General features: G+C 36.5%; 1 protein-coding gene across 1 annotated transcript in view; it reads left to right on the top strand.

Moving 5' to 3' along the window:
- ZBBX (zinc finger B-box domain containing) overlaps positions 1-14,945 on the top strand; it is a gene marked incomplete at both ends in the record, with an annotated part of 103,363 nt that extends 88,418 nt beyond the window's left edge. Inside the window, 3 exons of the mRNA XM_080915349.1 lie at positions 5,159-5,416; positions 13,084-13,219; positions 14,819-14,945. Of these exons, the coding sequence (XP_080771475.1) occupies positions 5,159-5,416; positions 13,084-13,219; positions 14,819-14,945 (521 nt within the window). The remainder of the gene's footprint in view (positions 1-5,158; positions 5,417-13,083; positions 13,220-14,818) is intronic.
- Positions 14,946-15,575: the final 630 nt, after the last annotated feature.

The raw sequence follows: 15,575 nt of genomic DNA, 5'->3' as shown, positions 1-15,575 counted from the left end.
AGAGTTACTTTTAATCTCAGCTCAGATGCTACCTCCTCAGTTAGGTCTTTAAGGCTACCATAATAATGTTACTCCCCTAGTAATTCACTGAGATATTTCTTTCTCCTATAAGCCTAATGTCTTACCTTACATTTTCTTCTTATTAATTTGGTTAGCAAGCAGGAAGTAACTATCATATTCCTCAGTGATGGAGACTGGTTCTAATATTCTGGAGTGCATATTGACAGTGGGAATGATGTCTGATTCATTTTTGAATACCTTAATAGTAGCACAGTATTTGGCAGATTTAGAGGTTAACAAATTATTTTTATCATTGAAGTGAAGGAGGTATTAATTCGCAGCTTCCCAGAGTTGGATAGAGGTTAAGACATTCCGCTGTGTAATTCTGTATTTTAAAGATGAGGTTTGGGTTATCATTTGTCAGATCACAAGTTGATTTCTGGTTCAGCAAGGACCGATAATAAGGTTCTTAGCAACCCTGCTTAGCACTTTCCCTACACAACCATGCTGCTCTGCTTGGCTAATGTTCTTTGTGTTCCTAGAAGTTTTGAGAACACATTTTTATTTTTAACAGTAATTCATAAAAGTATGCAGAGTAGCAAGCATTCCAATAATTAATATTTTGCAAACTTACTTCTTGATTAAACTCTTGGGTCCTCTGGTAAAAATCATCTTCCTAAGATGCTACTCAAGAAGGCTGGAGAATACCTCAGTAGAAAAAATTTGCTTTCCATATTTGCAAGGGGACATGAACTTGATCCCAGAGCTCAAATCAAAGCTAGGGACAGTGGTGTGTGCCCATCTTCCCGGCACTAGAGAAGCAGAAACAGAGATCCCTGGGGCCTGCTTGGCCAGCTAGTCTAAGTTAAATCAGTAAGTTCCAGGCTCCATGAAAAATGTCTCAAAAGTGTGAGTGACGGAGTGATGGAGGAAGGACTTCTAGATTGATGGCTAGCCCATCCACACCTGCACAGAAATAACTGCTATAGCAAAGCACACACTGTGATTGTTTAACCAACTCCGTTTTATGTATAATAGCAGGAACAATTATACTAGCTATTAATTGATGATTAATTTATGTGTCGTATTCTCATTAGTGGTTTTGTGCTCATTAATACCATGATGGGCTTTCTTTTCAATATTTAGCATAGTTTCGGTACTAAGTATAGAACATATGTTTTTAAGGTATCACCAAAAGGAATTTGTTATGACTAGAATCTGACTGGAATCAATCAAATTAATCATTTTCTGATACTACATTGTCAATGATTGTTCTGTAGTGTGTGTGTGTGTGTGTGTGTGTGTGTGTGTGTGTATGTGTGTGTGTGTTTTAGTATTGGATGATGGCTTCAACTGGCATTCATAAATTAAATTCTGAAGTGAGTGAGATGTGTACCCAAATGAACAATAAATAGATAAAACCTCTCTGTCTTGGTGACTTCAAAAAATAGTGGAGCCTATTTCCAGAAGGGAGGAATATGGGGCCTTTTGCTTTTGTGCTAGCTTGTCTGGTCTATTTCTGGGGTACATTTTCTTTCAGCTGGGATCAATTATCTCCAGATTCAGTAGAAAGCAGCAGCTACTGGAGTTCTCTCTGAGTTTTCTGAAGGGCATCTACGATATTTTATAGTATTTCTCACTTCTGTTTTTGTTGTTGTGAGAGCCCCAGGCCTTACTAATCACAACCTCCCTTATTTGCTGTGTTTCAATGAGAAATATAAATGTGTTTAAATTTTTCATCTGGGGAGGTTTCGTGATGCATAAAAAGAATGGAATGTTTCCAGAGATGCAGGACATTTGTGTTCTGTAAGGAATTCCTGCAGTAATCTTGGGTGGGCCTGATGTGGGAATGGCAGCATGTTCCTTCCTGGCTATGAATGGTGTGTGGCATCTTTCCGTGGTCTATAAAAGAAAAACCACTTTCAACCTTGGTCATCAAAATAATTCTTAAGGGCATTGTTTTTAAACAAGAATCAATATACAGGGAAATGCCTGTTGATTACCTTTCTTCAGAATTTTTTCTGCACACAGTAACAAAGGGGACAGAGACTTAATTTATTCATAATTACATTTAGCACAGTCACTTTTAAAATTGGTTTTTGTAATGTTCATTATAATCGGTATGCTCTTTGTATTACCCTAGTGAGTTTTAATTAACTATTTACATGTTGTATCCAGAGGCTTCTGAGAATACCCACTATATTCAACATTGTATAGAAGTAAAAAAAAAAAAAAAGACAAACTTATTCTTTATTTTATACAGAGTAGTTTTCATAGTCATTCTCTTAAATTTAATTATTTGAGTCTGTATTGTGACATAATGTTTTCAGGCTATGTTCAACCATGATTTCTATGATAATAACAGTTGCATATCCCAAAACTTACACAAAAATTACTTGTTTTAAGAGGTTACAAACTTATATTTTAAATTATTTATGTTTAACTTGAAATACTTTGATAGTAAATCAAAGCAATACACATATCCTTTGAATATTTGAGTCTACTCCTTGAAAATTTTCATGACTTTTGTTAAAGCATCTTTTGAAAAAAAATTGAATTACTTATGCTCTACAAAATTTGGATATTTCCTGTTCTTTCTGTAACAAACGATTGCAACCAACTTAAAGAAACCAACAGAGTCAACTTCCGAAATGGAACCCATTCTGTCCAAGCCAGCGAAGGAGTAGTAACCTGACTGGGTCTGTTCTGGGACCGTGTCACTGCAGGGCCAGTAGCATTAGAGAATGAATTCAAATTTATAAAACTTATACATAAACTCTCAAGTTCTTTTTAAATCAGTGTTTATGTATACTAGCCTGACCTGGACCAGTACATTGTTTCTCAGTGGCAAGCTCCTAACTGGGAGAGCCAGGGATGTAAAGATCAAGCAGATGGGGAAGCCAGAATTAGAATTTTTGCACAAGCTGATGGCTTTTTATTATTTTTATGATTTTTTATTAGTTACATTTTCTTAGTTTTTGTTTTACTTTTGTTGGATATTCTCTATATTTACATTTCAAATGTTATCTCCTTTCTCTTCCTCTTACATCCCCCTCCCCCTCCACTTGCTTCCATGGAGGTGCTCCCACTCCCAACCACTCAATCCCACCTCAGTGCCGAGAAAAACAAGCTTTCACTGGACCAAAGGCTTTTCCTCCCCTTGATTCCAGACAATCCTGTCTTCTATTACATATGCAGCTGAGCCTTGGGTCTCTCCATGTGTACTTATTGATTGGTCTTTTAGTCCCTGGGAGCTCTGGAGGGTTTGGTTCATGGATATTGTTTTTCTTCCCATGGGGTTGCAAAACCTTTCAGCTCCATCAGTCCTTTCTCTACAAGCTGATGTCTTATGCCATGTAATTATCTATGAACCCTACAGAAGAGAGGGAGCAAAGACTTTAGGAGTCAGAAGGGATGGAGGATGTGAGGAGAACACGACCCACTGAACCACTTACTCACATGGTCTCTCAGAGACTGATGCAGCAAGCGTGAGACCTGCATGAGTCTACCCCAGGTTCTCTGCATTTATCTTATGGCTACTAGCTTGGTACTTTTTTGGGACTTCTAACAGCAGGAGTGAGTGTATCTGACTCTTTTGCTTGCACTTAGGATTCCTTCCTTCTACTGTGTTGACTTTTCCAACCTCAAAATGAGGACTTTTGCCTTGTCTTATTGTATCTTTTGTCTTCTTTGACTGTCATCTTTTGGAAACCTGCTCTTTTCTGATAGGGAAATGGAGGGGGCATGGGAAAAAGGAGAGGTTGCGGGGAAGGTAAGGAGGGTGGAAAGAGAAAAACTGGTTAGGATGTAGTGTATGAGAGAAGAATCTATTTTCAATAAAAAATATTTAAAAGCACAGCATCTTGTATACCGTTCTTCTTTAAAGAAAAATGAGACAAAGTCAGCAAAACACATTCATACCATGAGGGTTGCTGAGTGTTCAGGTTCTAGAACTAAAGCTCCCACAAGGTGTTTGTCTCAGAACATTACTAGCATTGCCAAGCTTGTATGACGTTTAAGACAGGGAACCAAGTTCCTTCTCCATGCATCAGGACCTTAGGAAACGTCCTAATTTGGCCTTGCCTTCAATACTAGACTATCTGTCTTCAACTCTAATAAATAAATAAATAAATAAATAAATAAATAAAGCTGTTAATTATTATGTTGATAACTAATTATTATGTTAATAATTAGTTGTTTAGGAACTTTAAGACCAGTATATCATTTTGTCCCATTTACAAGATAGAATGTGGTATTTTCCTAAAATTTCAGGATCATGTAAGGGCATCCAGCCTTGGACAGACTAGAGTAGAACATGTGTGTTACACTAGTCTGAAGCTGGTTGTCATATGATATTTTGTCTTAACTGCTATTGAAATTAGGGTCTTTTTCCCTGAGGGCAGAAAAAAATGCCTCAGAGAAGTTATTTATGTCACCATAGATGTAATTTGTGATTAATTAATTTTGGACAGCTCAAGTAACTGACAATCAAAACCTGACTTTCCCACCACTATTGTTTGATAAACTCTACTGGTTTGTTTTCAGAAGGAAAACAACTAGTTTTGTGAATGCACGGTGTTGGGTAGGGCACAGGGGATGACTCAGTCAGTAAAGTGCTTGCCTTCCAAGTACCAGGACCTGAGTGTGATCCCTAAATCCCATTTAAAAATGTCAGGCATTTTGAAATGTGCTTGTGATCCTATTCCTGGGATGGTGGCTCCAGAAGGAACACTGGGGCCCACTGGCTAAACATTAAAACCTAGGTCAAAGAGACAATTGCTCTTAAAGGCATTGGAAGATGTTCTTGACCATGAGAACTCCAGTCTCCATTAACATTTGTGCATATTCGTAAACCTTGGCACATGTATGCACACAGTAAGCAAGTAGGATACACACACACACACACACACACACACACACACACACGTAGGATCTCCTTTCTTTCTTTCATCCTTTTCTTTTTCTTTCTTTTTTTTCTTCAAGACATGTTTTCTTTGTGTAGACCAGTCTGTCCAGCCAAGGCTGAATTCCAAGGAACAGAGGTCCCCTTGCCTCTGCCCTGAGAATGCTGTTATTATGGGATTAAAGGCATGTGCTGCCCTACCACATTTCCAGTTGGGATATTAAAGCAGATGTTTACTTTCTTTTCTTGTTGTAGGACAGAAATCACAGAGACCATCAAGAGCAAATATTCCTGTGTCAAGCTCTGATAATGAAGACACCAGCTGCCTTCTGTCCTCTTATACCCGATCAAAAAGTGCAGCTCCTCAATGTCCATCCAGAGCTGCTTCTGAAATTTCAGAAATTGAATACATTGATGTTACTGAACAGAATGAGCTTTTTGGGGGTAACACTGCTGATCAACAAGCCTTAGACATTTTGGAGAAAGAATTGAATATACTGAGAAACCCTGCAGGTAAATGTTAGATTTTATTTATAAAATGTTAGTGCTGTGCTCTGCTTCAGATTTTTTTCTTCTTACCATTTTTATTTATTCTTCTCTCATATATTACATCCTAACTGCCTACTGCAATTTCCCTTCCCTTCATCCTTTGCTCTCTGATCTTCGTCCCATGCCCAGTACACTCCTGTTTTTCTACGTAAAGGGGCAGACTTCCCGGGGTTAAAAATCAAACATGGCACATCAAGTTTCAGTAACACTGGGCTCATCTACTTTTAATTAGGATGAATGAGGCAACCAATAGAGGAAATGGTTACAAAAGGAAGCAAAAGAATCAGAGAAAGACAGCCCTGTTTTCACTGCTATGAGTCCCACAGGAAGACCAAGCTACACAACTGTAGCATGTGTGCAGATGTACTAGGTCAGCTCCATGCAGGCATTTAAGCGCCCTGGTTGTTTAGTCTCTGTAAGCCCCTAAGAGCTCAGGGTGGTTGATTCTGTGGGTTTTCATGAAGTGTTCCTGCCTTTTCTTCAGGACTCCAGGAGCTTCATCTAATATTTGGCTGTGGGTCTATGCATCTGTTTCTATCAGTCTCTGGGTAAAACCTCTCTGATGATATTTGGACTCAACACAGGTCTGAGTACACTGAGTACAGATGGATTTTTATTGTTTTTTCCATTGGGGTTTTTTTTGTTGTTGTTGTTGTTTTTCTTTTCTTTTCTTCTTCTTCTTCGTTTTCTTCTTCTTCTTCTTCTTCTTCTTCTTCTTCTTCTTCTTCTTCTTCTTCTTCTTCTTCTTCTTCTTCTTCTTCTTCTTCTTCTTCTTCTTCTTCTTTTTCTTCTTCTTCTTCTTCTTCTTCTTCTTCTTCTTCTTCTTCTTCTTCTTCTTCTTCTTCTTCTTCTTCTTCTTCTTCTTCTTCTTCTTCCTCCTCCTCCTCCTCCTCCTCCTCATTCTCCTCCTCTTCTTGTTCTTGTTCTTGTTCTCCTTCTCTCTCTTTCTCTCTTTCTCTCTCTCTCTCTCTCTCTCTCTCTCTCTCTCTCTCTCTCTCCCTCCCTTCCTCTCTCTATTTTTTTCCTTCTTTTTCTATTTTTTCTTTTTTTTTGTCAGTCATTTTGCTTCTAGGTCTCTGTACAATTGAGCCTTTGTGATTTGGCCCTCCATGCATTGTCAAGGGTGGACTCACCTCATCTTTATATCTTACTCTACAAACAAACTGAAAGTTATTCTCTGCCGTTCTAGCTTATTTTCTTTGATATCTCTAAAACCACACCAAAAAAAAAAAAAAAAAAAAAAAAAAAAAAAAAAAAAAAAAACACATAGTACCACATATTTTAAGTATTTTTATGTGGTTCTCTTCAACCTAAACCACACACAAACACATTGAGACATAAGAACCTTCAAATTTGGAGCCAGCATGATGTTTCAAAACATTTGGACAAAATTGGGCACTAGAATATTATCCCAGCATGATGATGAATATATCTTTTATCTGAGCATTTGTGAGGCAGAGGCAGGCAATTTTTGAATTCTAGACCAATCTGGTCTACAGAGTTCTAAGATAGTCAGGGCTGTACAAAAACAAAACAAAACAACAACAACCAAAAAAAAAAAAAACCAAACGAACAAAGTCCAACAATACCATCCAAAAATTCAATAATGACAAAAAAAGGAAGGAAGAAAGTAATTAATCACAGGGACACAGGTGTTAGAATTCTCCCTGTTTCTGTAACCTCATCATGTTTCCTCTGGTATGTGAATGTGTATAAATTCATCCCCCACACACAAACTTTTTAATAGAATTTTTTAATTCTCTAGAGTCTAACTTTTTGAGTTCTCTGCACGTATTAGATATTAGGCCTCTATCAGATGTGGGGTTGGTGAAGATCCTTTCCCAATCTGTTGGCTGCCATTTGTTTTCTTGACAAGTGTTTTTAGCCTTACAGAAACTTTGCAATCTTATTAAGTTCCATTTTTCTATCCTTGATCTTAGAACAAAAGCCATTGGTGTTCTGTTCAGGAAATTTTCCTCTGTGCCCATGTGTTCTAAGGTTTTCCCTACTTTCTCTTCTAATAGTTTCAGTGTACCTGGTTTAATGTGGACATCTTTGATCCCCTTGCACTCTAGTTTTGTACATCGAGATAAGCTCATACTATTTCTAACCAGAATATCTTTAAAGTGTGTGACAAATAGATATTGTTGAAAATTGCTACTATCTGGTAGTAACAAAACAACAGGGAGGCAAATCTCTTAAAGTCATTCCCAGTTTGAAACCAACCTTATATCAAGAGGCCAGAAAATTATTCTTAGTTTGTGTATTTCACTCTTGTCCCAACAATTCTATATGTTTCTTTACTGTTAGTAGCCTTTTTTTCCCTTACTATGTTTAAACAACTTGGCTAATCTTTTAAGAATGATCCAACCAAATTTTGAACATTTCAGGCAATAAGAAAAACAAAAACAAAACAAAAAAGAACCCAACAAACCCCATTAAGATAATAAACAAATAAAAAAATTTGAAAAAACACTGTAGCCTCACAAAATCTTACAGTTTTTAAAATATTCTAACTACAATGAGTATTTATACTCATCCCAGAAAGAGAAGCCAATGACAGACAACAGAAGTGATACCATTCATGTCTTGCTTGTGGAAACAACAAGATTAATTGGGTTTCAGAAGTATGGGTGACTTCTGTAGGCAATCAAGCCCAACCTGGCATGAGTGAATGTGTCCTCAAGTTCTGTTGCTATAATTCTCGGTTCAGCTTGCAGACAGCTTCCCTCAGGAATCAGTCTGCTCCCACGCCTACTGAAAATCCTTTTTGTTTGAGTAAAATGTGGAGAGTTCACAAGTCTTGTGAGAATCTCATCTTGCATTTTGTAACTTACTCCTGTTTTGATGTAAAAGTATTATTTAGGGCTTTTCTATGCCCCTCTTATTATAGAATAATGAAATTCAGATCTATTATGTTTCATGATAATGTTTGGCACTCTAGCTTTACAAGATGCTCATCTATCCTAACCTGATGATGTTAGCTACTTTCTGGCATAGGCCGTGCTGTCTTCCATCTTAGTCTCACTCTGCCTGCTCTTGCTCCATTCCTGTCCTAATAACAAATCCATACTGATGACCCACAGGGTGACTTCTCCACTTGGGACCTGTCCCTGGATAAGAAGTCCTGTCTTAACTCTCCTGCACAGCTATAAGATGATCAGAACTTTATTATCCAGTCAGAGGTGAAAGAGAACTGTTTTTACTAAACATTGAGACAGGAGATGCTTCAATAATAATAACAATGAAAATGCCCAGACTGCAATCTGGGCACAGAATACAGAGAGCACAAAACCATTATCCAACATTTTGTGTTTCCCTCCTTCTCAAAAAGGGAATGTTTCAATCATGAAGTAAACACCTGCCCAGAGATGGATGGACAAATTAGAGGGAAGGAGATGTATTGTAACTTCATGGAAACAGATTCCTGATACTTTGCATAGTGCTTTTAAATTGTAGCCAAACAGGCACAAATAACCAAAATCTAAATAGAATGAAAGTATAGGTGTTTGCAAAATAGTTTCACCAGAATACTGCTGCCAAGTTAACTATATAAAATTGCCACAATTTAGGCCAAAAGCAGTAAAATGTTGACAGTTTGTCCTAAATTTTGTGTGTATTACTTTAAATTCCAGAACACTGAGAGGAAAAAAAAAAAAAAAAAAAAAAAAACTAGGACTTTGAGAGTGGTTTATTTCCTGCCTTAGATTTTCATCATTAATTCATCTCTAAAATGAAGATGAACTTCATTTTTTTATTTGCTCACTTTCTTGAATCACATGCCATGATGGCTATTTCTGGTTTTCAATCTAACAATGCCTAGAATGAACTACAGCCCAAAACTGGAGGGCACACCTGTGAACGTAGATCTTGAGGCTGGAAGACACAGGCTTTTGACCCGGATTTTGACATGGAGATCTTGAGGCATAGTGCCCATGAGAATCTAATGCACATGCAAATCAAGAGAGTAACAAATACATCTCAGTGAGTTCTTATTTATCTCAAGATTACCTTCCTATGTCTTGGTCAAAATTTCTGTAGATTAAGTCCAATCTTCAACATTTTCATTCATCTTTAAAGTTTGATGGTATTCTTGACATAATCTCTCTTGAAAGTATCTTTTAAATATTTCTATGTATACTGTGTGGGGGGGTATATGGATAGTGTGTGGGGAAGGAGGACTGAGAGTGGGACCTGGCAAGGACAGAGGTCAGAAGACAACTTTGCCAAGCCACCTTTCTCATTAATCTTTACACAGACTCTGCAGATCACACTCACATTTCTAGCATTGCTGGGCAAGAGCTTTGCTTGCATAGCCAGCATGACAGGCCCAGGAGACATATCCATTGTGATGAATGACCTAAATGTATGTAATTAGTAGATGTAACTTTTTTCCTTTATAAAATAGCAGACACCTGTCCACTGTCTTCTGTGGGCTTCTACTATTGTTTGGTTGAGACTAATAGTCCAGTTTTTTTTTTTTTTTTTTTTCCCTCTGCAGACAGGGCTTTGTGGATAAGTTAACTGAAGTGGTTCTGATTTCTTTTAAACCATCTTCAGGGATATTCCTGGCTCCAGATTCTGCTGTGAATACTCTCCTAATTTTGCAACATCACTATTTTTTCTCATATTTCTTTCCCAGGAGAAGTATTTTTTAATTTGTTTATTCAAATTTTTTGATACATTGTATTCTGTTAATATTTTCATTAGTTGTATGGCCTATCTTGTCTTAGGTTCTTGGCCACTTCGTGACAGGATCAGGGAGAATTTGTTTCAACTGCTTCTTACACCAGTAGCTGTTCTTTCTGACTGTAGCATAAATATTTCATTTTCAGAAAAAGAAAAAACTCTGCTTTTTCCTCTTTGAATTGGACTCTGTTACATTCTGCTCTTTCCTCATGAGAACCTATTTTCTTAAGTTGTATCCTCTTTTAACAACGTCTTGCCAACAAGTCATTTAATTATTGTTTTATTTGGGGTCCTCACAATAACAGTATCTTAACAGAAAGTCCAAAGTTCTGGTTATTGTTCAGTTCATGAGGCCAAATGTCTCAGCTGGTCTTCAGAATAGGCCAAAGTCACAAAGAAGTCACCTCTAATGCCAATGAAGAAAAAGGAAAAGCAAGCAAAATACAAAAGCCTCTGCTTGATATAGGCAGCCACCAGAAGATGGGGCCCAGATGGTAGGAAGACATTACCATCTCAAATGATCCAATCAAGAAAATTCCTGCAGAGATGTACCCAGCTGCTTGAGATTTGGTTAATTCCAGATGTAGCCAACTTGGCAGCCAAGAATCCCCATCATGGCTGCTCTGCATGCTTTCTATTTCCACCTGCATTTCTTATGCTGTTCTTGAAGCTCAAAGTCTATGTCAAGATTTTAGAAACAAATTCTCTAACAATATCATTTTAACTTTTCCTTTGCTACTATTGACAAATTTTTGAAGTCATTTCAAATTTTTGGAAAATGTGTAAAAGAATAGAAATCCAACAAATTTTTGTAGGAGACAAATGGTAGAAGAGTGGGATAGAGAGAAACGGGAGAGAGAAAAGGAGAAAAAGGGGTGGGGGAAGGGAGACAACAGCAACGAATGCCTTTTGGGTACCTGTACAATTTTTTGATCCATTTCAAAGTTAGTTTAACCTTTGTTACTTTGACAGAAATCATATCAAAGTCCACCTGGTGGACAAGAACACCTCTCACACATGTGTGCTGCAGTGCTGAGAGTCAGGTAGTTAACATGATGAAGATGCTTCCCTATTCCAGAAGACATGTTTAATAGTGCTGTCCTGAGGCTTTTGTTAGAGCTCACTATATTTTCTGGTATAAGATACAGGTGAAAAATAAGTGGCCACTTAATTTGCTTTTTTAAGTTGGATCTTTGAGATGAGTTTTGTTGTGGTGGTTAAAAATAGTTTGTTTTAGTCGCGTCTTTTGAAGTCAAGGGACTTGTGTGAAATGTTTTTGACCTTACTATGAGTTTTATGCCAGTTTGTTTTTTATTATTAGTAGTATTATTGAGACAAGGTCTTGGAATATAGTTCAGAGTGTTCTGAAGACTGCTACATAGTCTAAGCATGCCCAGAACAAAGGATCTTTCTGCCTCTACCTCCAAACCCCTAGTGTTGGGATTACAGTCATATAATGTAATACTTAACTTGAGGTTAATCGTTCATTTATTATTACATCATACTTTTGATTCTTGGGTCCTCTTTTTTATTGGCATGGCTGTCTGGCAAGCACCATCTTTGGATCCCATGTTGATTGTGCATTTTGTGTTTATCATAATCTATGAAAGTACCCCTAAGGTCCTCAGCTTTGCAGTAATACCAGTGTTTTATTTGCTCCTCCTTTCTGGGATTTGATGTGTTCTTTTACCTTAAAGTTTGAATACAGGAGAGGAGAACAAATCAAAGCTAAGAATTAAATGCTCTAGCATAGCCACCTGTAGCACTGAGCTAAAGGAATTTTCTCTAGCTTCACTTTTCATTGTATAGTGCGTGACTATTTTTTTGTAGGTCTATATTTTTTCTCACAAGTGAAGGTGGTGATAGTTTATTTAAACTATAATCCAAACTTTTATATTTTTTTGTGTTTTGTAGCAAATGTTATCAAGAGTTCTCAAATATAAATGAGATTAGGTGACTCTCTAATTGCTTTGGGATTTTGAGGAAAGAACTTCATCTCAAACTTAATTTATCTAAGTGTATCATAATTTGAAAATCACTGAGCTAAATAATTTAAAGGAAGTTTTAATCTGTAAATATATTGAGGTCTGTCTTTCATTGGGAACAATGTAAATTACTCTCAGGGGGAAATATGCTTGCTGAGAAACTGGGAGTTACTACTAACCACCAAAAATGAAATATTTTTCAGTCTAGTGTGAGAATATTCTTATTGTTTATTCCTTTCATCCAGGAAATTACTTTTTTGACACTTTTATCAAAGGTGTCATAGCAGTCAGTGATGGTGACAGTGTAAACAGGCATCATAATATATGGTTTGATAATTTAGATGGCTTTTTGTGTTGTGGATATAGTTCAATTGCTAGAGTGCTACATACACTAAACTCTGGATTTAACATCCAGAACATTATAAATAGGATACAGTGATTCCTATCTGTAATCACAACATTCACCTGGTAGTGATAAAGGCCTTTGATGTTCAAAATCATCTGTGACTACATAGTCTTTCAATCTAGGTTATGTAAAAAGCTGTATGGAAGAAAAAAACAGTTACATCAATGTCATAAAAATGCCTTGAGATCTTATATAGGAGTATTTATTTAATTTCAAACATAGAACTAGAATAGGTGTTTATAAATTTGTCTAAATATTGTTTCTTTTACATGTATTGTTTGTTTACACCTAGGCTCCTGAACCATATAGGCCAGCTGATAAAAAGGGAGACTTAAGTTTTATAGGCCACTCTTTCAAATACAGAGCATCATTTTCTCTAAGCTAGGAAGGCAGAAAAGAAAGAAAACCATGGCACAAAAAAATGGTGGGTGGTAGCGAATCTGAGTGGAACTTCTTTATGTTGTTTATTCAGTTTGGGCAAATTCCAGCACCATATACTCTTCACCTGATTCCAGAATGAATGTAGTGATCTAAGAAATTATATGTTACAGACCCAACAGAAGAACTTAACAGCACACCCTCAGAAGAGTTACAGGCATTCAATGACAATTTTCTGACTTTAAGTAGGATGTCCAAAGACATTCTTGACATGTCATGTGAGAGTGACCCCTCTGGAGCTGAGTCCAGGTAAGTGAAGCCTACAAATGTCTACAAAGAGATGGTGAATAGCAGATTTAGATGAGTTCCAATCTGTTTTCTTTATAATATAATGGAAATTTGTTCACATGTGAGAAATTTATGACAATTTTATTTTTGTAAAATGTTTCTATCTTGAGCTAATCTAGTAGTGCTTTAGTAAAGACCAGAAAAAAATGTTATTTAATTTAAAGATAATTCTCTGCTATATAGTGTATGACAATAAGAGTGTGGATGAAATCATAATCCTCCAGGATTAAATTGAAAAAATTTGTCTTACTTGGATTTATTAATTTGATAAATTTTCATAGTTCGCACAAGTAGACTCTTAACCTGCATAAATAGTAGAGAATAAACTTTGAGAAGTTTTTTTTTGTCTTAAAATTTATTTTAGAATTTTTACCAGCATTTTAATTTGCACAACATTACACGTCTTTGAACATGGACATCAATTTAAAAGATACATAGCTAAAACTGCCTAATGCTTCAACAAAGAGATATATTTGGTATTGGTGGCATTGGCAGCTTTAAAAGAAGATACCTCCTATTAGAAATAAGAAAATACATTCAAAATTAAAAACTTTCTAATGATGTCTCTCAGATTAGTTTGAAGTGTGATGCTCAAAGGAAATTAAGAATATGTAACTCAAATCTTTCCAAAAGGGAAAATCATTTTCCTGGGTTCTGGAATTATTTGCGTTTCAATACAAATAACACATTTAAAAGTGGAATAGTTTGAAACTGCTCTTTTCTCCCTAAACATTACTGAAGTCAAACTAACTCAATATTTGTGCTCATCATTTCACAAAGGGAATTTTATACTAAAAACATGGGGGGGGGCATGATATAAAGCAGGATTTACAGGTAGAAGAGCAGCACAAACCTACTTTGAACTTCTATTTTCTTTCCAGCTAGCTTACAGATAAATCTATGGATTGCTGATTTTGGTTGATTTGGATTTGGTAACATAATCTATCAAAGTGTCATGTTCATCACAGGGTGAACATGTTCTTATTTTCTGATATACATGAGCCAGGAATTGGACCAAAGTATCTGAATAATATAGATGCTTTTGTTCATCCAAGCTACATTTATTTCTAAATGTCAGATATCCATGTGTTAGAGTTTTGGGGAATCCGCATTCCCTATAGAAAAAAAATCCAAAAAAACTCTAGGCAAACAGCTAAGGTCACTGAATGTTAGCTTTTGTTGATGTTGGGTGACTATCCACATTCTCCTAATTAACTGTACATGAAGGAATGATTTATCCAAATGTCTTCTCAGTACGATTCTTTTGAACACCCAATATCATGATGAATGATTTTAATGATGACCCAAGGCTCTCCAGGTTTTAGAAGTTCTTTGAAAATTATTAGGGATGGACACTACTGGAAATTTGTTTCTCAGAAACAGGACAATGATGAAAATTTCTCACCATGAGGATATTTAGTATATCTCAGTAGCACGGCAACTTATGGCCCGATTCTGCCTGCTTCCAATGCCTTCAACATATATAGTATTGTCATAAGACAAATGGGAGCTGAAACTTGGTGCCATCTGCTCTTTATTGATCTTCCAATGCATTTTCAGCTCTTCTGGAAGAAATAATGAAATGCAGCATCTGCTGTCACTTGGGGATTGCAGTACCGATGAGGAAGAGGAAGATTTTCTTGACAAGCAACATGTCATTACACTACCATGGGCAAAGAAGTTTTAAGAGTTCATTATTATTCCATTCTGTACTCATAATAAACCAAACAACTGAGTGATTAACTTTTGCAGTTATTGGGGATTATTAATGATGCTGATGTTTCTAAGCTTGTAAATTAATAAAAATTAGTGATGTTATAAGCTTAAGGTATTTTTTTCCAGATAGCTTATTGCATCCCAGAAACTCATCAATACTACAGATTAGACTGGTAATTGTCAATGACACTTACAACAGGACAGAACAGGCCTGTGCTTAAGTTAATTGATGTTTCTTATGTTTGGAATGATTATGTCAAGAACATGTGTTCTCTGTGGCCACGTTATGACACTATTACCACCTGAGCTTCAGATTACAGGGATTTTTGACATGGCATAATGGCAGCAATGGCAATTTGTCATGTTGATTCAAGAGGGAGAAAGAAGACCTAAAATAAAGTGGATAAACTACTTGTCCTGGTTCCAGTCCATTTTAAATAGGAGACTTTAAAGCATCTTACTTTGGAATGGTCAAAAAAACTAGAAGATTTTATGTGCCAGCTCATCTTGTCTGCAGAGTTCAGGCACTATTACAGACGTTTCTGGGAAACTAGGTTTTGATGAAAGTAGAAGTTTCATGATTAGATATTGAGCAAAGTAG

This window comes from Micromys minutus, assembly GCF_963924665.1.
Source record: "Micromys minutus genome assembly, chromosome: 4".
NCBI classification, from domain to species: domain Eukaryota; kingdom Metazoa; phylum Chordata; class Mammalia; order Rodentia; family Muridae; genus Micromys; species Micromys minutus.
This window is presented reverse-complemented; position numbering and strand designations above follow the sequence as displayed.